The 27,447-nt window shown below is 45.9% G+C and overlaps 1 protein-coding gene across 4 annotated transcripts in view; it reads left to right on the forward strand.

Moving 5' to 3' along the window:
• The window catches only part of raly (RALY heterogeneous nuclear ribonucleoprotein), a 228,721-nt gene that overhangs the window by 13,274 nt on the left and 188,000 nt on the right, over positions 1-27,447 (forward strand). For 2 of the 4 annotated variants that reach the window (XM_059978794.1, XM_059978795.1), the window contains exon 1: positions 24,094-24,146. The exons of 1 other annotated variant lie outside the window; for it this stretch is intronic. In XM_059978794.1, the coding sequence (XP_059834777.1) occupies positions 24,102-24,146 (45 nt within the window). In that variant the 5' untranslated portion in view covers positions 24,094-24,101. Of the gene's footprint in view, positions 1-24,093; positions 24,147-26,273; positions 26,313-27,447 lie in introns of those variants that run through there. One more of the 4 variants, XM_059978796.1, reaches the window with a different exon arrangement.

The raw sequence follows: 27,447 nt of genomic DNA on the forward strand, positions 1-27,447 counted from the left end.
GACTGACTGTGGAATTATTTTTGGTGCCTGATGTGGAGATTTGAGTATCCCAGAAACTGCTGATCTCCTAGGCTTTTCTTGCACAACAGTCTCCGGAGTTTACCGAGAATGGTGAGAGAAACAAAAAACATCCAGTGAGTGGCAATTCTGTGCTAATGAGAGAGGTCAGAGGCAAACGGCCAGACTGGTTCAAGTTGAATGAAGGTGACGGTTACTCAAGTAACCACGCGTTACAACTGTGGTGTACAGAAGAACATCTTTGGACGCACAACATGTCAAACCTTGAGGTGGATGGGCTACAGCAGCAGGCCACAAACCTACTCTCACTGGCCACTTTATTGGGTACAGGAGGTATCTAATAATCTGGCCACTGAGTGTAACTTGCATCATCTTGTCATACAGGGAGACTGCTCTATAGTTTTACAACAGTGGGCTAGAAGCTGTCCTTGAACAAGGTGATACGTGCTTTTGGGCTTTTGAATCTTTTGCCCAATGAGAAAGGGAGAAGAGAAAATGAATCTTGACCTCACAATCTATCTCATTGTGACCTTGCACCGTTTAGTCTACCTGGACTTCACTTTCTCTGTGACTGTTACACTTTATTCTACATTTTGTTATTGTTTTACCTTGTACTATCTCAAAGCTCTGTGTCATACTTTGTATGAACAGAATGCAAGACAAACTTCTCACTGTACTTCAGTACATACAACGTTATTAAACTAATTTCAATTCCAATTCATCTCCCTGTCTTCTAGCATGAGGGAGCAGTGACTCCTTTGTGATCCTTCTGTCAGAATCCTGGGTATGCCCCAGATTTTCTGGAAGCTCGATTGAACGGGCTCCCAGGCGATCCCCTGGGAATGATGCCACCAGCACACAAAGACCTGCAAAGAGTCCAGGATTGCTGCAAAGCCTAGGGTGGAACAGTGATACGGCGGTTCGTGGAGATGCCTCACTGCTACCTGGGGTGTTGTCTGTGTGGAGTTTGCAAGCTATCCCCTGTCATCACATGGGCTGTCCCCCAACCCCCACATCGCAAAGCTGTGTAGTTTGTTAATTGGCCACTTAGGTTTAAGAGGAGTTTGGATAGGTACATGGATGGGAGGTGTATGGGGAGGCTATGGGCCAGGTATGGGATGAAACAGAACAACAGTTTAGCATGGACTAGATGGGCTGATGTCCTGTTTCTGGGCTGTAGTGATTTATGATTGCAAAGTATCTTAGTGGAGGTGTCTGGTGGGAGAATCTGGGTGAGGTGAGAGAGAACAGGTTTCTGGGAAGTAATTGGTTTATTATTGATACATGTACCTAGGTATAGTGACAAACTTTATTTTGCAAGTCATCCCTACAGATAATTTCAAAACTTCGGTTTACCAAGGTAGTACAAAGGGGTGTCAGAGTGGAGGTAACTCTCCACCAAAGGAGGTGAAAGGCGCTCCTTCTCTCCACAGGCCTGCAGGTCACCCTGGGGCAGGGTGTAGCACTGTTTAGGGTCATGTGAAGCCATACGAGCAGCCGGTGCATATCACAAGGCCTGGTTATCTGACCATTGACGTCAGGCAGACAATCTCTGAAGAGTGTTGATAATGGCTGGGGTCACCCGTCCTGTAAAGACACTGCCCAGGAGAAGGCAATGGCAAACCGCTTCTGCAAGAAGATTGTCAAGAGCAATCATGGCCTTCGATAGTTCGAACTTGTAGGACGAGACGTTTCAATTCCTTTGATAAGCAGATTCTAACTCGGGTCAGAGAAAAGAATTGGAACAGTGTGAAGGGGTCTTCCCTGCAGGCAATGATTAGATTAAAGACAAATGGAACGTCATGACCATCCACATCATTCGACACACCGTATGATGATGGTGACAATGGAAAAGCAATAACAGAATGCAGAATAAAGCATTACACGGACACTTGACATCACAACCAACGTCATTAAGATCTTGTGCCTTATTGTTTATCTGAACTGCACTTTCGCTGTGGTTGTTACGCTTTATTCTGCATTCTATTGTTTTACCCAGTGCTTTATTAATGCACTCCATATAAATGGTATGCAAGGCCATTCACTGTACGTGCATCAGTAACAAACCAGTTCATCAGTCACAGAGCAGGTGCAGCGCAGGCAATCAATGAAGCCCAAGACCCTCAATAAGGTAGAGACGTACAAACACGCTGGAGGAACTCAGCAAGTCGGGCAGCATCCATTGAAAGGAGCAGTCAACGTTTTGGGCCAATTCGTCAGGACTAAAGAAGGAGGGGGCAGGGGCCCTATAAAGAAGGTGGGGGGGGAGGGTGGAAAACCAATCAGAGGAAAGATCAAGGTGAAGCAGGGAGGGGGATAGGCAGGAGAGGTGAAGAAGGAATCTAAGGGGAAAGCACTATGGATAGTAGAAGAAGGCAGAGTCATGAGAGGTGATAGGCAGCTAGAAGAGGAGACAGAGTGAAGGTAGGATGGGGAAGGGAGAGGGAGGGAATAACCAGAAGTTGGAGAATTCGATGTTCATACCAAGGGGCCGGAGACTAACTAACTAACTAACTCAAATCATTGTCTCCCATACCATCACTGCCCTTATCAACTCGGGAGACCTTCCATCCTCAGCCAAAAAACTCATAATTCCCATGCCCCACACTGCTCGCTTTTACCAATAATGGTTTCCCTTCTGCCGTCATCAATGATGCCCTCACCTGCATCTCCTCCATTTCCTGCACTTCAGGCCTCACCCCGTCCTCCCGTCACCACAACAGGGACCGTGTCCCCCTTGTCCTCACCTATCACCCCACCAGCCTCCGGATCCAGCATATTATCCTCCGTAACTTCCACCACTTTCAACAGGACCCCACCACTAAGGACATCTTTCCCCCTCTACCCCTGTCTGCTTTTCACAGGAATTGTTCCCTCCGCGACCGCCTGGTCCACACGTCCCTCCCCACAGATCCCCCACCTGGCACTTATCCCTGCAAGCGTAAGTGCTACACCTGTCCCTACACCTCCTCTCTGACCACCATTCAGGGTCCCAAACAGTCCTTTCAGGTGGGGCAACACTTCACTTGTGAGTCTGTTGGGGTAATCTATTGCATCCGGTGCTCCTGATACGGCCTCCCCTACATCGGCGAGACCCGATGCAGATTGGGGGACCACTTCGTCGAGCACCTTCGCTCCGTCCACCACAACAGACAGGATCTCCCGGTTGCCACTCACTTCAACTCTCCCTCTCATTCTCATTCGGATATGTCCATACAGGGCCTCCTCTACTGCCATGATGAGGCCAAACTCAGGTTGGAGGAACAACACCTCATCTACCGTCTGGGTAGTCTCCGGCCCCTTGGTATGAACATCGAATTCTCCAACTTCCGGTAATTCCCTCCCTCTCTCTTCCCCCATCCCACCTTCACTCCGTCTCCTCTTCCAGCTGCCTATCACCTCTCATGACTCTGCCTTCTTCTACTACCCGTAGTGCTTTCCCCTTAGATTCCTTCTTCACCTCTCCTGCCTATCCCCCTCCCTGCTTCACCTTGATCTTTCCTCTGATTGGTTTTTCACCCTCCCCCCACCTTCTTCATGGGGCCCCTGCCCCCTCCTTCTTTAGTTCTGATGAAGGGTCTCGGCCCAAAACGTTGACTGCTCCTTTCCAGCATCTGCAGAATCTCTTGTGTTTATGCTGTGAAATTTGTTGTTTTGTGGCTGCAGTGCAAGACATAAAAATTGCTATAGGTTGTAACATAAATAAAAAGTGCTGCAAAAGAGGAATAATGAAGTGATGTTCATGAGTTTATGGGCCGTTTGGAAATCTGATGGCATACATCTATAGAAATTTGCTTGAGTCTTTGGTGACGTACCAGAAGTCAACTTCCTAATGAAGGTTGTGCCTTCTTTGACATTGCATCAATGCTTTGGGGCCTGGATAGGCCTTCTGATATGTTGATCCCCAGGAGCTTGAAGTCCTCGAGTTTTAGACCCCCTTATCCTGGGGAAAAGACTACAGCTATTGGCCTTGTCTATGTCCCTCCAGGTTTCATAAATCAGTAATTTTTTTTATTAAACAAAATATACTTTATTCCAAAATAAAGTTATATACAATAACCATTCAAAGACTTTCAATTCTTTACAGTTGGTACCATTACTGTCTTTACATTTTCAAAGTTCTCATGTTTTGCCACCATTGCCCCTCGACCTCTTGCCTTCCAGATAAGCAGTCCCAGCGTATCTAATCTCTCCTTACAGCTCAAACCCTCCTCTCTCTCAGACAAATTTATATTTCTTGTAACTTAAGAAATGGGAGCAGCATTAGACTATTTGGTCCAGTGAGTCTGCTCTGACATTCCATCATGGCTGATTCATTTGGCTCTCAGCCCCAATCTCCCCTTCTCCCCATGCCCTGACTAATCAAGAATCAATCAATTTCTGCCTTAAATATACCCAATGACTTGGCCACCTGAGGCAACAAATTCTACAGATTCACCACTCTCTGGCTAAAGAAATGCCTCATCATCTCCATTCTAAATGGACGGCCCTCTATTCTAAGGCTGTGCCCTCTGGCCATTGACTCCCCACCGTAGGAAACACCCTCCACATCCACTGTATCTAGACCTTTCAACATTCAACAGGTTTCACTGAGATCCCCACCCCTCCCCCATTCTTCTGAATTCTAATGAGTACAAGCCAGAGTCATCAAATGCTCCTCAATCCTGGAATCATTTTCTTGAACCTCCTTTGAACCCCCTCCAATGTCAGCACATCCTTTCTTAGATAAGGAATCCAAAACTGCTCATGCTATCCCAAGTGATGTCTCAGCATTACATCCTTGCTTTTATATATACCTTCTCTAGTCTAACAAACCAACCACCCATTTACACCGAATCTTCCATTAAAGCATACCATATACTCTAAGGGGCGACTTTATTTGGTACCTCCTGTACCTGAGCGTGTCTTCGTGGTTTTCTGCTGCTGTAGCCCACCCACTTCAAACTCTGACTTGTTGTGCATTCAGAGATTCTCTTCTGCACACCACTGTTGTAATACGTGTTTACTTGAGTTATTATCACCTGTTTATCAGCTTGAACCAGTCTGACCATTCTCCTTTGACCCCTCTCATTAACAAGGCACTTCTACCTACAGAACTGCCTCTCAGTGGGTTTTTGTTTTGTTTTTCACACTGTCTTCTGTAAACTCTAGAGACAGTTGTGTGTGAAAATCCCAGGAGATCAGCAGTTTCTGAGATACTCAAACCACCCCATCTGGCACCAACAATCAATCCATAATCAAAGTCATTTCTTACCCATTCTGATGTTTGGTCTGAACAGCAACTGAACATCTTGACCATGTCTGTATGCTTTTATGCATTGAGTTGTTGCCACGTAATTGGCTGATTAGGTATTTGCATTACAACCAGGTGTGCCTAATAAAGTGGCCACTGAGTGTAGGTAACCATTCGCAACTTTGACATTCATTTTCTTACAGGCAGTTCTTCTTCTTCTTGTTGTTTTACAGTGGTTGGTACTCAGCTTAAAGTGGCCATTGAGTGTTGAATATTACAGCACAGTACAGGCCCTTTGGCCCACATAGTTCTGTTGACATTTTATCTTATTCTAAGATCCATCCAACTCGTCTCTTCCACGTACCCTTCCATTTTCCTTCCATCTGTGTGCCCATGTAGGTTTTTCTGAGGTGTCCCTAATGTATCTGCCTCTACCACTGTCACTGGCATTGCATTCCACACACCCACCATTCTGTGTTTTAAAAAAAAACTTACCTCTGATATCCCCCCACCCCTGTACTTTGCTTCAATCACCATAAAATTGTGTCCCCTTGTATTGGCCATTGCTGCCCTGGAAAAGTCTCTGACTGCCTCTTCAATCTAAGCCTCTGTCAAGCTGCAAAGAGAAAAGCCCTCGCTCACTCAACCCATCCTCATGAGACATGCTCTCCAGTCCAGACAGCATCCTGGTAAATGTCCTCTCCACCCTCTTCTTATAGCTTCCACATCCTTCCTATACTGAGGTGACCAGAAATGAACGCGATATCCCAAGTGTGGTCTAACTAGAGCTCTATTGAGCAGCAATATTACCTCGCGGCTCATGAACTCAGTTCTCTGACAAATAAAGGCCAACACATCAAAAGCCTCCTTAACAACCATAGCAACTTGCACGGCAACTTTGAGAGATTAATCCCATTTCTTTTTTTAATTCTCCTCGCATTGTTCAGATTCCTCCACCAACCAAATTAGGTCCAGGCACATAAGGTCCAATTTACAGCAATCAATTTTGAAGTACCATTTCTACTAACTGTCCTGGACTAACGTCAGTACAGAGTACCATCTCTGCATGTGTAGTGCAGGTGACATACATTTACTTCTCTGTTCTCTTGAGTGCTGCTCATTCTGAATGGACTGGATTAATATTTCATTCTATCACACAGCGTACGTACTGTTAACAAATCTGCATTCTATTGTCAGCTCAAGTCAAGAGCATAAGACCGTAGGACATAGGGTCAGCACTAAGCCAATCCGACCAGCAAATCTGCTCCACCATTCCATCAAGACTGATTTATTATCTCTTTTAACCCAAATCTTCTGCCTTCTCCCCGTAACCTTTGATAAAGAACTTATCAACCTCCACTTTAAATATACTCAATGACTTGGCCTCCACAGCTGTCCCTGGCAATGAATTCCTCAGATTCGCCACCCTCTGGCTAAAGGAATTCTTCCTCATCTCCGTACTAAATGGACGTTCCTCTATTACGAGTCTATGCCCCGTTGGGGTTTCTTTGGTAAAGCACTTCGTCAGCAGTCACGCTGCCTAAGGCAACAACACGTGGGAGATGACTGAATTCTCAGACCCACAGTCACTATACCTATTTAAATCTAGACTTTCGTTACCCGAGTTTTAATGAACTTCCATCTGCTGTGGTGGAAAAGCTTTACTGGAGGTTATGCAATCAGTTCGACTCTGAGCCGATATCACAACCTACTGTAACTCACACAAAATGATGGAGGAGCTCAACAGGTCAGGTAGCATCTATGGAAAAGAATAATTAGTCAACATTTCAGGCCGAGACCCTTCACCAGGGCTGGAGAGAAAGGGGATAGAAGCCAGAATAAAAAGGTGAGAGAATGGGAAAGAGTACAAGATGGCAGTTGATAAGTGAAGCCAGGTGGGTAGGGGAGGGGGATGAAGTAAGAAGTTGGGAGGTGATAGGTGGAAAAGGAAAAGGGCTGGAAAAGAAAGAATCCGATAGGAGATGCCATCCGAACAGAATACGAAGTGTTGCTCCTCCAGCCTGAGAGTGGCCTCATCATTGTCCACTCACAAATCTGATTGCAGAGAGGGAAAAGGTGTTCCTAAAACATTGAGAGTGTGCCGCAGAATGTGTAGCACCTAAATTGGCGATTTCTCAGAAAAATGATTGCAGTGTTTGCCTGAAAAATGCAGTGTCCCAGTGGTGAGATTAGAAGACGTGCATGGCTTACAGTCTAATGGTAGCTGCTAGTGATTCCTGATCAGTTTTCAATAATGATATTATCAATTATTCATCCTTTCCTTTCCAACATCCCCAAGGAGATACAACTGAGGGGCTGCAAAAGGCCCCGATAACTGATACTCCGTGGCACAGGGAGTCAGTCAGACCAAGGTTAGAAAATGGACCATAATAGGGAGATAACTCTTCACTTAAAATGGCGAACCTTTGTAATTCCTAACTCTGGGGGGATCTGGAGGCTTCGTCAGTTCTGTGTCGGATTCCTTTGGACACACCTTTACCAAGGAGAATGTGACAAGTCACCCACTACAATTTGTGGTGTTCTCCTTGGAAATGGGCACTGACACTGAAAATTACACACGTATAGTGACTTCCACAGATAGTCTGACCTCCACAACTGTATGACGTAGAGAATCACACAGATTTGCTACCCCTCTGTAAAAGGAAATTCCTAACCACCTTGGTTTTAAATGAACAGTACAGGCCCTTCGGCCCATGATGTTGTGCCAACTTTTTAACCTACTCTAAGATCAAGCTAACCCCTTCTGCATAGTCCTCCTTTCTTATGTAATCTTTCTTCCATTTCAAAGTTAACTTATTATCAAAGTACATATATTTCACCACATACTACCCTGAGATTCATTTTCTTGTGGCCAAACACAATTTCCATTCCCTCCCACAGAGCCTTTCATTTTTTTTATCCACATGCCTATCGGAGAGGAACTGAAATGTCCCTAATTATTCTGCCCGTATCACCACCCCGACAACACTTTCCACAAACCCAAAACTTAGACTGCTGAGATCGCTGGCCACACAGCTGGTGGCAAAGGCATCCCAGACAAGCCCCCAGATGCTGTCACGTGAACAATGTCACCAGAGAGATGCAGCTGGTAGATATGAAGCAGTCTTTTGTTTGACTAAATGAGACAGAGCAAGCATCATATTGAGACCCTTGTGAAGATGGAAGCCTTGCTCGACCCAACATTACATGACATTTTATATGCTAAAGATCAAATGACAATTCTATATTTACAATATATCTACAATGCTTTCTTTGAATTATGTATAACTTTCACACCTTCTTCTTCACAACATTGTCTGGTATTTCAGTTTACTGCTGTTCACAGCTCTAGGAACCTATTGTCCAGAACTACATTTTAAATTTAATCTGCAGTCCATGTTCAGGTCTAAAGATTGGTGCTGAAGTTAATTGCTGAAGCTAATATTTTGCTATACACCTTAAATCCAGAATATGCCCTAACAAACTTGAATAGAAAATCCTTTCAAAAGGTAGTGAATATGGCCCAGTACGTTTGTACCCTGGCTGCCCACCCAAAATGACCAGCTCCTTACCTTGTACCTGCATCTGCTCATTGGAGATTCTCACACTAGTGGGTGTACCTCAGCATCTACTAGGTCGTGATCTAAAGGGACCTTGTACACCTCAGTAAGGCCAGCACTCATTCCATTGAATCCAAACCCAGCTTGATAGGACAACCTTCTCACCCCAGGAATTAGATGATGAATCCCCTTTGGATTGTCTGTTCAGTTGCTTCTTCTTGCTGTGCCCGGGTCATGGTTAGATTAGATGAGCTTTATTTGTCACATATACATCGAAACATCAAAACATATGTGTTGTTTGTGTCAATGACCAACGCAGTCCGAGCACATGCTGGATGGAGCCCACTGGTGTCACCACTCTTCTGGCCAAGAGTGATATCATCTGGAGCTTAGCTCCTGGTAGGGTCACCCATGGTGGGGAGGTTCTAGTCAAAGAGCGATCCAACGAAGACCTCACGGTGGAGCGAGTGGCAGATGATGGCACACCATGAAGGCAGTGAAGGGTCCCCTGTCACCTTGAACCCCATGTCACTGGACCCTGACGCCTATCTGTCAAGGGCCGTCTGTGCATCAGCCTGCCCGTGCTAAACAAAGTCACACACAGGTGTTCCTCTACTGCCATCCAAGGACCCCTCATGAGAAAATTGCACTCAAATCGAGTGATCGCACGCTACTATACTATACAAGGATGATCCCAGTAATGAAAAGCTTATTTTACAAGGGCCGCTAATTGATTGAGTTCAGAAAATGGCATAGCGGGGGGGGGGGGGGGGGGGGCGGGGGGCAGTGGCAACTCATTGAAACCTGACTCTGGGTTAATTTCCAGTGCTTGTGCTCAATCCATAAGCTCATCAAACATAGGAGCAGAATGAGGCCACTCAGCCCATCAAACTGCTCTGACATTCCATCATGGCTGATTTATTATCCCTCTCAACCCCATTGCCATGTCTTCTCCCCATTTGATGCCCTGACTAATCAAGAACCTATCAACCTCCGCTTTAACTTGACTTCCATGGCCGCCTGTGGCAATGAATTCCACAGATTCGCCACCTGGCTAAAGAAATTCTTTTCTCATTGCTGTTCGAAAGGAATATACTTCTATTCTGAGGTTGTGCCCTCTGGTCCTAGACTCCTTTACTACAGGAAACATCCTCTCCATGTCCACTCTCTCTGGGCCTTTCAGAAGGATCTAGGCCTGAAACGTCAACTATTTATTCTTTTCCATAGATGTTGTCTGACCTGCTGAGTTTCTCCAGTGTTTTATGTGCGTTCCTTTCAAAAGTTGATAGATTTCAATAACTTTCTGCCCCTCATTCTTCTAAACTCCAATCAGTACAGGCCTGATGAGTTTCTCCAGAAGACTGTGTGCTGCTCAGCTAAGGAGCAGTTAGAGATTGTCAATAAATGCTGACATTACCTTTAATACAATCTACACTTGTGTGGGTAATGAACATCACAGCCCCTTACTTTGTACCAAGCCGTTGGTCTGGATGGTTTGTGGAAGACAGATCTCCTTGGCTGGAGGTGACATTGCTATTGAGTATGTCAAGATGATACCAATTTAGAGTTCTCTGGCACAAAAAATAATCTAAATTTGATCCTAGTTTGGACGCACTGAAGCTTAAAGGTGTCCTCGTAATACTGGGACAGAACGGGATTATTTTAGTCTGTAGGTTCTCTGAGCTGAGTTATTTGTGTTTCTCGGTAGCTTGTGGACATGGAGAGCTGTCCCATGGGGTCCTGTTTCTAAAGGAACGGAGATCAAAGGCAGTTGTGTAATCTTAGCACAAACCTTCACACGCACTCAGAGGGAGAGCATATAAACCCTTCCCGGACAGTGGAAAGAACTGAACCCCAATCGCTGGTGCTGTAAAACGTTATGCTAGCCACCAGACAAAAATGAAAGTTGTATTGTAAGAGGGGCGTTTGATGTCTCTGGGGCTGTACTAAGACAGACGAGTTAGTATGGGTTAGAAAGTTGTGGGCATGCTATCTTGGCAGTAGAAGTGTGACATTTTCAGGTTAATAATGTTAATCTTTTAATCTAGATGAGATTAGATAAATTAATACAAAATTCTGATGTACATTTAACAGCAAGGATGTACTTCTGAAGTTCTATAACGCGAAATATAACCACATTTGAAATATAGTCATACAGCACAGAAACAGGCCCTTTGGCCCATCTAGTCCATGCCATCCCGTTACCTTGCCTAGTCCCATTGACCTGCACCTGGACCATAGCCCTCCATACCCCTCCCATCCACCTACTTATCCAAACTTCTCTTAAATGTTGCAATCAGACCTGCAACCACCACTTCCACTGGCAGATCACTCAACACTCCCACCACCCTCTGAGTGAAGAAGTTTCCCTTCAGGTTCCCCTTAAATATTTCACCATTCATCCCTAATCTATGACCTCTAGTCTCACCCAACCTCAGTGGAAAAAGTCTGCTTGCATTTACCCTAACTATACCCCTCATAATTCTGTATACCTCAAAGAAATCTCTTCTCATTCTCCTACACTCCAGGGAATACATATTCAACCTTTTCCTGTAACTCAGGTCCACAAATCCCTTGGAAGTTGTCTCTGTACTTGTTCAATCTTATTGAGATTTCCCCTGTAGGGAGGTGATTAGAACTGCACACATTACTCCGAATTTGGCCTCACCAGCGTCTTAGGCAATTTCATCATACCATTCCAAAATTCCTGTAACTCAATACTTCGACTTCTGAAGGGCAATGTGCCAAAAGCTCTCTTTGCAGCCCTGAGCGAAGCATCCTCAGATGTAACTCTGCTCTTGGTAGAAGTGGAACTAATTAGAGCTGGATTTCTTTGCTCAGCACCCAGTGAACAGTAACCAAGACTGGGAAAAAGGCAAAGTTTTGATTGCAGAATCTCAGGCCAAATGAAACCACTAAAACATTCAGTAAAGTGTTCCCGTAATTGTCAGGCATTTCCGAAGGAAAAAAACACAACCTGTAGACTAATACAGGCCCCAAATTCATGCTCTCAATATTTTAGGAACAGCTTCTTCCCTCTGCCAATGGATTTATGAACGGGCCATGAAACAATGTCCTCCATTGGTCAAGGTTGACCGTGGATATTTCACCCTAACTGCCCATGATACGAAAGCTAGGGCAGCACGATATGGTGAGCAAGCTGTTGCCTGTGCAGTCGGCCCCCCCTCTCCACGCAGCTGATGAATCCAGAGAAATGGCAGAAACAATAGTTTGGCACTAGCCGCATCACAGGAGTTGCCAGTCAGTGTTGAACTCAACGCGGGACTGCTTTAGGGACTGCAGCTCTGCATTTTCCCTCATGGTTCATTCCTGAAGCCCTCCCCGTGTGCAGGTATAGCCGCAAAGCAGAGGACGTTTGAGATCTGAGTCTTCCTCCTCCTAAGTGAGTCACGACTGACAAACCCCATCTGCCCGAAGTAATGGTTTTAAGGCACCAATAACTCACCTTTGCCCTGGCAGAAACAGTTCTGCCAGGCTTTATTGCTAAGCCAGGAGGTGGACTTGCTTGTCAGAGGGTTGTTGGGAGCATTTAATAGGGAATGAGAGTTTATCCTCACTACCTCCCCCAGCTATGACAACCTTAAGGAACCAAACATAGATGCATAGATTTGATATATACTTGTATATATAAAATAATTTATTGCAATTTTCATGTCTTGCATGGTGCTACTGCCACAAAACAACAAATTTCATGGCACAGGTAAATCTGATTGGCATTCTGAATGTTAACTGGTGAGGACAAGCCATGTCTTCCATCGTGTTAAGCCATTAAGGACTGACCTAATTGAGGAGCTTAAGGTGATTAAAATGGATTGATATTGGAGGCAGAGAGAAAGAATATTGACTGGTCAGGGGCAAGTGTGGGGAGGGGATTGCCAGAAAAAGGAGTAGGAGTCGGAACTCTGGTCCCCTAAGAGAAACTGACAAGGCTGAGTGACAACTTTATGGAAATTTTGAACATTGAAACTGACATTTTTGTTCAATTGCATTATAAAATTTACAGAACTGATCTACTGTAGTGTGGAAATGTCTTAAGCACGTATACTGTATATAGCCAGGACTTTTGTAGTATAAAAAGTACCGTGCAAAAAACACCAAATTTCATGTCATACAGTATGAGTGACGATAAACCTGATTCTGATGTGGGTCTCTGCTGTGGACTGAGAGTGGGAAGGGAGCAGGGAGAGGGGAATCATGGTTGAGAAAAGGGGAATGGAGGGAGAGAAAGCACCAGGGAGACATTCTGTAATGATTGTTTGGAACTAAATGACCTTGCCTGGTGTCTTAGTGCTGGGTGTGTCTGCACCTGCCCCACTCCCTGCCCTGGCATTCCTTCTCTGCCACCTGTCCCAGACCCCTCCCACGGCAATCCATCTTCACCATTCCCAACATCTTTTGCTCCCTCCGGGTTTACAAACTCGCTCTCCAATCCATGTTGTGCAAATGCGTTAGGCACCCTAACTATATATATGTGCCTAGGACTTCTGCACGGTATTGTAGATAGCTACCTATTTTTGGAACAGTCTCGAGGGGCTGAATGGTCTCACCTGGAAACAAGCCTTGAACCCAATGTTGTCTATTTTATATATTTTGAGGTACAGAACAGAACAAGCCCTCCAGCCCAATGACCACAACACCCAGCAACACACCTATTTAACCACAGCCTAATCACAGGACAATTTACAATGACCAATTAACCTACTAACTGGTACGTCTTTGGAATGAGAAAGGAAACCGGAGCATCTGGAGGAAACTCGTGCGGTCATGGCGACAATGTACAAACTCCTTGTAGGGGGCATCGGAATTGAACTCCGAACTCCGATGACCCGGGTTGTAATAGCGTTGTGCTAGCCGCTACATCACCATGGTGCCTCTGCCTCCTCGAGTTTGACAGTGTTTCATGTGGTTGCCAATCTGCAGTTCACATGAGGAGTTAAATATTTATTTTCATGGGCAAATACGCAGGGGCTTTACAAGCAGAAGCATGTTGTTATCTTCTGTTCATTATTTATAAAAACATCAAGAAGGGAGTCGGAGGAGTTTGTTGAATGTTTCCTCACCATCAAAACCTGGTTCTTTGTGTAGAACAGCAGACAAGATGCTGGAGGAACTCAGAAGGTCAGGCAGCATCTATGGAGAGGAAAAACAGTCAGTGTTTTGAGCCAAGACCATTCATCAGAAACACAATCAAATCGATGAGAAACCAATAAAAGATGCTGCCGTGGAATTCTCCCAGACATATTCCTTCTTGCCCCATCTGCAGTCACCATCTCTCAAACTTTTGGCTCTCATTGTTACCCTGGGGCATAGGAGGAGCCATTCTGCTCATTCAGTCTCAAAACTGCTCTCAGAACAAGCCCATCAGTCACATACTGCACGATTTTCCATGTCAACTCTTCTCTTTTACATCTCCTCTCAACCCCTCCCTCCTCCACATTACCCCCTCCTCCCCTCCTCTCCACTCATTACCCCCTCCTCCCCTCCTCTCCACTCCACCTCCCTCCTACACTCACCCCTCCTCCACTCACCCCCTCTTCCACTCACCCCACTTTCACATCCCCCTCCTCCACTCTTCCCCTCCTCTCCACTCCCCCTCCCTCCTCCACTCATCCCCGTCTTCCACTCGCCCCCTCCCTCCTCCACTCACCACCCCCCTGCTTCTCCCACACAATTTCCCCACCCCTCAGCTACGCTCACAGAGGTGGGGAAGCAACTTAGAGCAGCCACGTGCCAGTTCAACCCACGTGCATGTAGCGGGTAAACCAAGCGCGGTAGCAAACTGGCATTGGTGTGGTAACATATCCGTTCACATACGGTATTGCAGTGCCGGCGACTGGGGTTCAATTCCCGCCACTGCCTGTAAGGAGCACCTTCTCCCTGTGGCCATGTGTGTTTCCTCCGGGTGCTCCGGTTTCCTCCCGTAAGGCCATAAGACATGGGAGCAGAATTAGCCACTCAGTACAGGTTAGTAAATAATTGGGCAGCACAGGCTTGTGGGGCTGAAGGGCCTGATACTCCACTGTATCCCTAAAATAAAAAGAACAAAATATTAAAAAGCACCCAGGGGAGACCACAGGGGAAAAATGTAAACTCCGCCCAGACAACAGAGGGCAGGATCAAGTCCGGGTCCCGGATGCTGAGAGGCAAGGCCAATGCTGCATCATTTGTGGGATCACCCTGTGCAGCATGGCCTGCCGTTTCGTGACAGTAATCCTCTTCCTGTGTACCTCATTGCTGAGATCGGGAAAGTCGTTTTGTGATTGTCTGCCATTAACTAAACAGGCAGATACCTTGCCTTCAATCAAAGTGAGTTTTGAAGTAACACCGCTTAATTAAATTTGTAATTAAGATTTCATCCGTAATCACTTTAAATTGTAAATTACATGGCGTGCAAAGAGAGAGCGTGTGTGTTCTTAATGAGGTGTTCTGTGATAAAATTGCTTGATCAAGATGGCGTCCTGGGGACTCGGATCTGCTGCTTCGTGCTTAGCTCAGTATGCCCACTTGCTGTGATTCATTGTTGGCATTCGGTCCTAAACTGACTCATGATTAAAGGCCCTCCGCTGAGTTCAAACGAAGCAGCCTCTGGTTAAACTTATCATTGGTTTCTTGGCAATTACATCAGGTCCACACAGACAGGCGCCTCCCAGTCTCCACCTACCACTCGTTTCCAACTCATCACCTGCAGCCTATTTAAACCCAGCTCTCATTCACAGTCCTGGTTCACTCATCAAATGAGCCAGCTTCAACCAGTTGCTCCTCGCCCTCAGTTACCTTTTTGTGTTAAATACCTTATTTTGTGGCTCGCTATTTTGCAGTTTATTGTTAAACTGAACGCTCACCGCTAAGTTATCTGTGCTGCCCTGCGTTTGGGTCAAGCCTCCTCTATGTTTCCTGATAACATTGCAGATGACTGTAGGACAAATTATACGATCACTCCAGTCGAGTGTGCTGTTCTCCCGAGTGGTTACACAGATAACACCCGTGCATCACTTTGTTTAATGTGGAGAGGCTGATGCTCGGCAAGCCCCCACAGGGTCTTTGACAGATCAGGGTCAGGGTCCAGAGGCTTGGAGCGCGAGACAACTGGGACTCTTCACCTTCTACAGCTCCATTGGTTACACGATGACTGACAGCAGGCAGACGATCTCTGAAAAGTATTGATCGTGGCCAAAGAGTATTTATCATGACTGAGGAGTACAGTTGATGGCTGAAGAGTATTGATAATGATATTGATCTGCACCACCTGCCCCGCCGTTGGGATCACACTTCGTACGGATCCACCCCATTGACGTTACCACCCTGGGAGCAAAGCGCCAGGCGGCATCTGTCTCGGGAGCTGCCACAATCCTCGGAGAAGGGAATGGCTGTAGAGCTCCGGAGAGAAGCTGCATTCTTGGCTGTCCTCCACTGAAATGTAAGCCATTCAAATGTTCAGTGGAGTTGGCAGAGGGCCAGGAATCCAAATCGGAGTCAGGTTTAATAGCACTGGCATATATCGTGAAATATGTTGTTTTTGCAATGCAGCACAAGATAAAAAAAACTATAAATTGCAGGAAGAAATAGAGTATATATAAAAATTAAATTAAAAGAGTAGTGCAAAAAGAGAGCAAAAGAAGAATAAAAATAGTGATGTAGTGTTCTTGGGTTCAATGACCTTTCATAAATCGGATGGCAGAGGGGACGAAGCTGTTCCTGCATCATTGAGTGTGTGTCTTCAGGCTCCTGTACCTCCTTCCTGATGGGAGCAATGAGGAGAGGGCATTCCCTGGGTGATGAGGGTCCTCGGTGATGGATGCCACCTTCCTGAGGCAACATTTTTTGATGATGTACTCGATGGTGGGGAGGTTAGAGCCCTTGATGGAACTGGCTGAGTTTACAACTTTCTGCAGCTTTTTCCAATCCTGTGCAGTGGCCCCTCTGCACCAGGTGCTGATGTAACCAGTTGGAATGCTCTCCACAGTACATCTGTAGACATTTGCAAGTCTTTAGTGGCATAACAAGTCTCCTCAAGCTCTTAATGAAGTATAGCTGCTGTCGTACCTGCTTCGTAATTGCATCAATACATTCGGCAGGATGATGGAACAGTGTCAATTAATGAAATAGAGCTGTTTCACCTGGCATTGAACCTTTGTTTTATTAACTGATCTATCTGCAGCAACCTTCTTTACAGTTCAAACTCTCTCCCTCAGTCTCTGATAATAACGTATTCCTTAAATATTTCAGGAGGTAATGATGCTGCCTTGATGTCACCTGGGCATTGAATCTTTTCCAGCTTTGCAGGATTACACACTAACCTCTGGCTGTGCAGATTACAGACAAAAGAACTCACTAGTTATCATCCAACCTTGACGAACCCGTGCTGCCCGTCAATGAGATGTCCGCTCTCTCAGAATCAGCTTTATTATCATTCTCTTGTAGTGAAAACTCTCATTTTCCAGCAGCAGTACAGTGCAAAAGCATAAAGTGACGACACTCAACTTAACCTCGTGGCCATGTCTGCATGCTTTTATGCACTGAGTTGCTGCCAAAATGGATGAAAGGAAAATAGAGGCCTACATGAGAGGATTGATCTTGGAGTTAGGTTAAAAGGTCAGCACAACATCTTGAGCCAAGTGGTTTGTACTGTGTGGTACTGTCCTACATTTAATAAGTAACTAGTTAATGCCCGTAACGTCTCTAATGTTTACAGCAACATTGAAGATCCTCCATCTCTGTTTGTCCTTAGTCATATACTGTCACGCACAGATATCGACAGATTCTTCATTGCTTTGTCTGTAACAATTCTTTTTTGACCAGTCAGGGTTGTTAGACTTGAGCTGAACCCTTGAACCTGAATGATCGGTCTCCTCTTCTGCCCATTACGCAGCCGGCAGACAGAGCAGGCCTCCGCCTCGGGCAGTGTGCAGGGCTTCTGTCATCAGGTCAGTAGCTTCCTCTCGGTTCTCACCACTGTCAGTCATGCAAGTCCTGGGTAGAGACTCAGGAAAACCGTCGCACTCGGACGTAGAAGGACGCTTCATTGCTGTTTGCATAACTGTCTTATTTGACCAGTCAGGGATGTTGGCCCTGAGCTGAACCCCCCGAATCTGGAGGACCGGTCTGGCCTGTAGCCTTTGACCTGTTTGGCGTGGGGTGACCCTACCAAGAGCCAAAGCAAGAAGCCCTGACTCCAGCAGGCTTGGCTCCCTGGGTCATTGAGGCACACAAGCCTCCAATCCCTACGACAAGGCTGTGGTGCCCTCAGAGGGTTTAATAGCTATTGTTTGGTAAAATGCAGTTTTGTGGAGAGATTACTGCGGGATTTTGTTTTCTGGTGTTTAATTGTACTAAATGGATGATTGGTCTGCAGTACAGGCTCTTGTAAATTACCTACTTTATCTTCTGGCTTGAGAATGTCTGTTTGAGCTAAAATTCAGACTCAACCGTAAATACTCCCATTTGTCAGCAGCTTTATTCTTAATCAAAATGTGCTGTGCTGTGCCCACAGCACCAGGGAAACCAGCCTCCCCTCCGTGGCCTGCGTCTACACTTCTCACTGCCTCCGTGAAGCAGTGACCCCACTCACCCCGGACAGGCTCTCTTCTCCCCTCTCCCACCGGGCAGAAGATACAAAAGCCTGTACCACCAGCTCAAGCACTTCATAATTACAGGACACTATTCAATATGATGGACTGTTGACCTCACACTGTCTGCCTGCACTGCACCGTCCTGTATCTGTAACACTTTGTCCTGCATTGCCTCACTGCCTTCCCCTTTTGCTAACTCCATGTGCGGATGTGACTAGATGCTTTGCATGGATGGCATGCAGAGCAAAGATTTTCACTAAACCTCAGTACATGGGACAGCACACTCAGGAGCCTCCCGTATGTGCATGGTCTTGTGCTGCTGTAGCCCATCCACTCAAAGGTTCAATATGTTGTGTGTTCAGAGATGCTCTTCTGCACACCACTGTTGTTGGTTATTGGAATTATTGTCACCTTCCCATCAGCTTGAACCAGTCTGGCCAGTCTCCTCTGACCTCTCTCACTAACGAGGTAGTTTTTCCCACAGAACTGCTGCTCACTGGATTTTTTTTTTTGGTTTCCACATCATTCTATGTAAACTCTAGAGACTTGTGTGTGAAATCCCAGGAGATTTGCAGTTTTTAAGACACTCAAACCACCCCATCTGGCACTAACATTTATTCCATGGTCAAAGTCACTTAGATCACATTTCTTCCCCCTTCCTGATGTTTGATCTGAACAACAACTGAACCTTTTGACCATGTCTGCATGCTTTTATGTATTGAGTTGCTGCCACGTGATTGGCTGATTAGATATTTGCATTAATGAGGTGTACAAGTGTTCCTAATAAAGTGGCTCATCATCATTGTGTGCCATGTCACATGACCATGAATGTCCTGGGCAATTTTCCGTAAATTAGCTCGTTGTAAATACACACCAGCGTCTGCACGAAGAAGTTGATGATGCTTTTAAACCTCTCGCAGGGTCTTTTTTTAGCACCCAGATGTACTGGGGGAAAAGACTGCGCTTTGATCCTGTCCATATATCACATCATCTTTCTCGGGTCATCTCTCAATTGCCTACATTCCAGAAGGGGAAGTCCATGGAGAAAAGCTTTCACCCTGCCTGTGCCCCTCGTCACTTCTCAGTTCCTACGTTCAAGGGAACAGTGACCTAGTCTATGCAGCCTCTCCTTCTACCTCGACCACCAAACCACCTCCCCCCAACATTCCAGACAGCATCCTGGTAAATCTCTTTCTCGGCTCTTTCTAGCTTAATATCGTCTTTCCTATAATCGCTCATTTATTATGTGCTCTGTCGTATGACGCAGACAATCACAGTCTTTCCATGAACGTTACTGTTCTGGGCAAATTTTTCTATGGTACTGGTTTGCCATTGCCTTCTTTGGGGCAATGTCTTTACAGGGTGGGTGTCCCCAACCCACCCCTAGCCATTATCTATACTCTTCAGAGATTGTCTGCCTGGTGTCAGTGGTCACATAACTTGTGGTATGCATTAGCTGCTCGTACGACCATCCACCACCCATGGTTTCATGTGACCCTGTTCAGGGGGTAAACAGGTGCTACACCTTGCCCAAGGGTGACCTGCAGGCTAGCAGAGGGAAGGAGCACCTTACCCCTCCTTTGGTAGAGACGTAGCTCCAGCCTACTACCAGGAGGTGCTTAATTAGAAGAGCATAAAAGGTTACAGGGAGAAGGCAGGAGAATGGGGTTAAGAGGATATGATTAATGGCAGAGCAGACACGATGCAGCAAATGGGCTAATAATCTCTTACGTCTTGTGGTTTTAAGGCCCTGAATGGGATTAGAATCAGCAGATAATTCACTACACTCTGCTCCACACAGGGTACAGAATAAATTTAAAGTTACCAATCTATTCCTTTGCAGAGAAACCCTGTGACGTAAAGTAGGGAGCAGTCACAGACTGTAAGATATACATATGGCTGTAAAAATAGCTTCGAAATCACAGTTAGCCTCGGAATCCTGGATATTGGACGTCTCACGATGAAAGCTGATTAGTTTCGGAAACCGAGCTTTTTCATTTAGTTCAAAACTAAGTGGCTGCATTGTCCTGACTTTTGGATGTCTCGGGGTTTCCGTAAGGGAAATGAACAGCGGTCTCGCAAAACACTTGACAGTGTGCTTCTCCAGTTACCGCTCACATTCCAAAGGTGTACAGGTTAGGGGTCAGTAAGCCCTAACCCCATCCCCGGACTGCATGACTCGTAGGAGCTACTGACACAGTTCAGAATCAGAATCAGGTTTAATGTCACCAGAATCTGTCGTGAAATTTGTTGTCTTTGTGGCGGCAGTGCATTGCACTACATAATCATTGAAAAAACTGAATTGCAGAATAGCTGAATTAAATAAGTAGTGCAAAAACAGAAATAACAGAGTAGTGGGGTAGTGTCCATGGATTCAGTGCCCATTCAGAAATCAGATGGCAGAGGTCATCCCTGTATATTTTGAAGTACATGTGGCAAATAAAAAATTTCTTTAAGCAGAGAGCCACAGGTCCTCCACGACCGTTCAAGGGGGAGATTATGGACCGATAGACCTGGGTAAGGCTTGGGGATTTGAGAGGGGATTCCCATGGTCTCAGGGGTAAGAGGGGGAGGGGGATTGTAGAAAGGGCAGAGGTCATGGCTGGCAAATGAGGGTCAAAAGGGAGGAGGTCATTAAGTCCTGCCCCCCCCCCACCTCCAGCGGGGAGATCACGGTCTGTAGATAGCCATCTCAATGAGGCTGTGCAAAGGTGAACGATGGAGAGATTGGGAGGGTTAGCTCCCTCGTCTCCAGAGGAGGAGGTTCAGACCAGAAGACAGCTGTTCCCACTATCAGGCCTGTCACCAGGTGGCTAATATTCCTGGCACTCCTCTAGTCAAAAACACTGACACCTCTTTCACCACAACCTCTGCAGTCAGAGGAGCGTTTGGTGTCTCTGGAGTTTAGAAGAGTGGGGTGGGGATCTCATTGAAACCTATCGAATGGTGAAAGGACTAGATAGAGTGGGTGTGGGAGAGTTTAGGACCAGAGGGCACATCCTCAGAATAGAAGGACATCCATTTAGAACAGACATGAAGAGGAATTTCTTTTGCCAGAGTGTGCTGAGTCTGTGGAATTCGTTGCTACAGGCGGCTGTGGAGGCCATGTCACTGGGGATATTTAAAGCTGAGCTGGACAGGTTCTTGATTAGCAAGGGTGTCAAAGGCTACAGGGAGAAGGCAGGAAAATGGGGTTGAGAGGGAAAATGAATCAGCCACGAGTAGCGTGAAGCAGACTCGATGGGCTGAATGGCCTAATTCTGCTCTAATGTCCTATGATCTAATACCAAAGGCCACTCTATCTTAAAAATTTCTTCCCTCAGGCAATTAATCTTATCAACCATTCTAGTTAACCCCCCCCCACCCCACCCCTCTATCTATTACCCCATCACTGCATTGTAAACACTTAAACCACTTATTATACAGCTATTTACATTGTAAATACATCCTGGTTTATGCACCTCTAAGTTTATTTTTATATGATTCTGTATAATTGTTGAATGGTGTTTTTGTTTCGTGTCATGCCACCAGAAGAAATTGCTAATACGTGTCAATGTAAATGGTGAATATAATTGATCTCTCAAAAGCAGATACCTGCATACCTACCACAAATTTTGATGCTGTTCGTGTCGCGCCCAGTTCATGTGGTGTGGGATAGTCACTGACAAAACCAGCAGTGGAAGCTTCCCTCCCTGCTGATGACCATTGGCACAGCAAGTAAAACCATCGCCTCATAACACCAGAGATGGAGGTTCAATCCCAACCTCAAGCATTCTCTGTGTGGAGTTAGCTCGTTCTCCCTGTTTCCCGCAGATTCTCCAAGTTCCTCGCACACCCCAAAGATGTGTGGTTTGGTCAGGTGTCCACTGTAAATAATGCCTAGAATGTGTCCGGGGGTAGAATCTGGGTGATGGGAATGTGGTGGGAATTAAACAGGATTAACGTCCATTTGGTGTAAATGGATAGCGTATCCTCAGTATGGGTTCGATGGGCCAAATGGCCTAAGTGTGTATAACACCAGAATGTTCATGTTCATGCCATCAGATTGGAGGAGCAACATCTGATGTTCTGCCTGGGCATCCTCAAACCTGATGGCGTGAAGGTCCAGTAACCATTCCGAACGGGCCACTCTGAACTAACATCACCTCCCTCTGGTTCCCCTCCTCCTTCCCTTTCTCCCATGGTCCACTCTCCTGTCCTATCAGATACCTCCTTCTTCAGCCCTTCTCCTTTCCTACCTATCACCTCCCATCTACTTATTCCATCCTCCCCACCCACCCACTTACTCTGACCTATCACCTGGCAGCTTGTGGGAACCAAACTGAAGAGACTGGGGAAGAGGAGGTTGGCTCACAAATAGAGAAAACTTATAAACAGTGCGAGAGGGAGGTTAGGCAGGTGATAGAGAAGGGACAAGCTCAGACTGACAGTTTGAGATGTGTCTATTTTAATGAGTATTGTGAACAAAGTGGATGAGCTTACAGAGTGGATCAGTACTTGGAGATATGATGTGGTGGCCGTTACAGAGACTTGGATGGCTCAGGGACAGGAATGGTTACTTCAAGTGCCAGGCTTTAGATGTTTCAGAAAGGACAGGGAGGGAGGCAAAAGAGGTGGGGGCGTGGCACTGTTGATCAGAGATAGTGTCACGGCTGCAGAAAAGGAGGACGTCATGGAGGGATTGTCTACGGAGCCCCTGTGGGTGGAGGTTAGGAACAGCAAGGGGTCATTAACTTTACTGGGGATTTTTTATAGGCCACCCAATAGTAACAGGAATATCGGAGATCAGATAGGGAAACAGATCCTGGAAAGGTGTAATAATAAGAGTTGTTGGGAGATTTTAATTTCCCAAATATCAATTGGCATCTCCCCAGAGCAAGGGGTTTAGATGGGGTGAAAACACGAAGTACACTGCAGAAGCTGTGGTCAAATCAACTTGTACAAACATGCTGGAGGAACTCAGCAGGTCGGGCAGCATCTGTGGAAACGTTGACTGCTCGTTTCCAGGAATGCTGTCTGACCTACTGAGTTCCTCCAGCTTGTTTGTTAGATGGGGTGGAGTTTGTCAGGTGTGTTCAAGAAGGTTTCTTGGCATAATATGTAGATAAGCCTATAAGAGGAGAGGCTGTACTTGATCTGGTATTGGGAAATGAACCTGCTCAGGCGTCAGATCTCTCAGAGGGAGAGCATTTTGGAGATAGTGATTATAATTCTATCTCCTTTACAATAGCATTGGCGAGAGATAGGAACAGACAAGTTAGAAAAGCATTTAATTGGAGTAAAGGGAATTATGAGGCTATCAGGCAGGAAATTGGAAGCTTAAATTGGGAACGGATGTTCTTAGGGAAAAGTACGGAAGAGATGTGGCAAATATTCCGGGGATATTTGTGTGGAGTTCTGCATATGTACGTTCCAATGAGACAGGGAAGTTATGGTAGGGTACAGGAACCATGGTGTACAAAGGGTGTAATAAATCTCGTGAAGAAGAAAAGAAAAGCTTACAAAAAGGTTCAGAGAGCCAGGTAATGTTAGAGATCAAGAAGGCTAACAGGAAGGAGCTTAGGAAGGAAATTAGGAGAGCCAGAAGGGGCCATGAGAAGGCCTTGGTGGACAGGATTAAGAAAACCCCCAAGGCATCCTACAAGTATGTGACGAGCAAGAAGATAAGACATGAAAGAATAGGACCTATCAAGTGTGACAATGGGAAAGTGTGTATGGAACCAGAGGAAACTTAATGAAACTGAGGTACTTAATGAATACTTTACTTCAGTATTTACTATGGCAAAGGATCTTGGTGATTATAGTGATGACTTGCAGTGGACTGAAAAGCTTCAGCATGTAGATGTTAAGAAAGAGGATGCACTGGAACCTTTGAAAAGCATCAAGTTGGGTAAGTCGCTGGGACTGGATGAGATGTGCCCCAGGCTACTGTGGGGGGTGAGGGAGAAGATTGCTGAGCCTCTGGTGATGATCTTTGCATCATCAATGGGAATGGGAGAGGTTCTGGAGGATTGGAGGGTTGCGGATGTTGTTCCTTTATTCCATAAAAAGGGAGTAGAGATAGCCCAGGAAGTTATAGACCAGTGAGTCTTACTTCAGTGGTTGGTAAGTTGATGGAGAAGATCCTGAGAGGCAGGATTTATGAACATTTGGAGAGGCATAATATGATTAGGAATAGTCAGCATGGCTTTGTGAAAGGCAGGTTGTGCCTTACGAGCTTGACTGAATTTTTTGAGAAATTGACTAAACACATTGATGAAGGAAGAGCAGTAGATGTAGTGTATACGGATTTCAGCAAGGCATTTGATAAGGTACCCCATGCAAGGCTTATTTAGAAGGTAAGGAGGCATGGGATCCAAGGTGATATTGCTTTGTGGATTCAGAACTGGCTTGCCCACAGAAGGCAAAGAGTGGTTGTAGACGGGTCATATTCTGCATGGAGGTTGGTGACCAGTGGAGTGCCTCAGGGATCTGTTCTGGGACCCTTACTCTTCGTGATTTTTATAAATGACCTGGATGAGGAAGTGGAGGTTGGGGGTGTTGTGGATAATGTGGAGGGCTGTCAGAGGTTATAGTGGGACATTGATAGGATGCAAAACTGGGCTGAGAAGTGGCAGATGGAGTTCAACCCAGATAAGTGTGAAGTGGTTCATTTTGGTAGATCAAATATGAGGGCAGAATATAGGATTAATGGTAAGACTCTTGGAAGTGTGGAGGATCAGAGGGATCTTGGGGTCCAAGTCCATAGGACACTCAAAGCAGCTGCGCAGGTTGACTCTGTGGTTAAGAAGGTGTGTAGTGTATTGGCCTTCATCAATCGTGGAATTGAATTTAGGAGCCAAGAGGTAATGTTACAGCTATATAGGACCCTGGTCAGACCCCACTTGGAGTACTGTGCTCAGTTCTGATCGCCTCACTACAGGAAGGATGTGGAAACCATAGAAAGGGTGCAGAGGAGATTTACAAGGATGTTGCCTGGATTGGGGAGCACGCCTTATGAAAACAGGTTGAGTGAATTCGGCCTTTTCTCCTTGGAGCGACGGAGAATGAGAGGTGACCTGATAGAGGTGTATAAGATGATGAGAGACATTGATCGTGTGGATAGTCAGAGGCTTTTTCCCTGGGCTGAAATGGTTGCCACAAGAGGACACAGGTTTAAGGTGCTGGAGAGTAGGTACAGAGGAGATGTCAGGGGTAAGTTGTTTACGCAGAGAGTGGTGCGTGCGTGGAATGGGCTGCCGGCAACAGTGGTGAAAGCGGATACGATAGGGTCTTTAAAGAGACTCCTGGACAGATATATGGATCTTAGAAAAATAGAGGGCCTTGGGTAAGCCTAGTATTTTCTAAGGTAGGGACATGTTTGGCACAACTTTGTGGGCCGAAGGGCCGGTATTGTGCTGTAGGTTTTCTATGTTTCTATTCCCACCTAATTTTTGTTTCTCTGCTGGTGGCCCTCTCACCCCCTCTCTTCTCCTCCCATACCTTCACCTCCCTCTGGTTTCCCTCCTCCTTCCCTCTCTCTCACGGTCCACTCTCCTGTCCAATCAGATGCCTCCTTCTTCAGCCCTTTTCCTTTCCTACCTATCACCTCCCATCTACTTATTTCATCCCACCCACCCACTTACTCGGACCTATCAGCTTGTATTCTTCCCCTCCCCCACCTTCTTATTCTGGCTTCTTCCCCCTTCCTGTCCAGCCCTGGTGAAGGGTCTCAGCCTGAAGCATGAGATGTTCATTCCCCTCCATAGACGCTGCCTGACCTGCTGAGTTCCTCCCGCAGTTTCTTTCTGTCACTCGGGTAATACACTTTGCTCATTCGCTTTCTGTTTGCCTGCTGAAGATGGGGATGATACGTAGCCAAAGGCAGGAGGTTTGGGACAGGCCACTTGGAGACAGGTATCTCCAGGAAAGGTGGGTATTGGAGATTGATGACCCCATGGAAACAGGGACCTGCCTGCGCTGGAGATTAGGGCAGTTTAGATCATAGTAAAGGCCATTTGGCCCACGATGTATAACCTAAGATCAGTTTAACCCCTCCTACATAGCCCTCCATTGTCTCTCATCCACGTGCCTATTTAAAAGTCTCTAAACACCCTTAATGCTCTGTCTCTATCACCACACCCGAAAGTATGTTCCACGCGCTCACCACCCTCTGTGTAAAAACAAAATGCCTCCGATACCTCCCCTTTACTTTCCTCCAATCACCTTAAAATTATGCCCCCTTGCGTTAGCCAGCTCCACACTGGGGAAAATTCTCTGACTGGCCACTCAATCACATCTATAAAGTCACCTCATCCTCCCTCATGCCAAAGTGTGGAACGAGCTGCCAGCACAGGGGCTGCAAAGGAGCTTGATTTCAATGTTTAAGAGAAGTTTGGATAGGGACATGGATGGTAGGGGTATGGAAGACTATGGCCCCAGTGCAGGTCGACAGGAGTAGGCGGTTTAAATGGACTAGACGGGCTGAAGGGCCTGTTTCTGTAGTGTTGTTCTCTATGACTCTAAAGAGCTCACTCAAACCATTCCCGTAAGACATGCCCTCTATTCAGGCAGCATCCTGGTAAATGAACTAATTAGCTGATCGAGTTAACCATCCAGACAGAGTGCATCGTGCCTGAATTATCACCAAAACTTGATTGAAAGTTGCTGTGAAACAAAACTCAGATTGGATAACTTCTGGAAGTGAGACCCCAGCAGACGCAGCCTGAGCAAATGAGCAGAGATCGCCATCTGCCGGTGACACCTGCAATTGCAGAAAATTGTAATAACTTGTCTCAGAATCAGGTTTAATATCACTGGAAAATGTCATGAAATTTGTTGTTATGCGGAAGCAGCGCATTGCAATACAGAATAATAAAACTGTAAATTACAGTAAGAAGTATATATACTTATAGTTAAATTACTTAAGTAGTGAAAAAGAGAAAAAAAAGTAGTGAGGTAGTGTTCATGGGTTTGAAGATCGGACATGATCATATTGAATGGTGGGGCCTTCAGGGATAACTTGCAGGTTGATTCGGTGATGCAATGTTAGCATTCATTTCCAGAG

Source organism: Hypanus sabinus, chromosome 9, assembly GCF_030144855.1.
Source record: "Hypanus sabinus isolate sHypSab1 chromosome 9, sHypSab1.hap1, whole genome shotgun sequence".
NCBI classification, from domain to species: domain Eukaryota; kingdom Metazoa; phylum Chordata; class Chondrichthyes; order Myliobatiformes; family Dasyatidae; genus Hypanus; species Hypanus sabinus.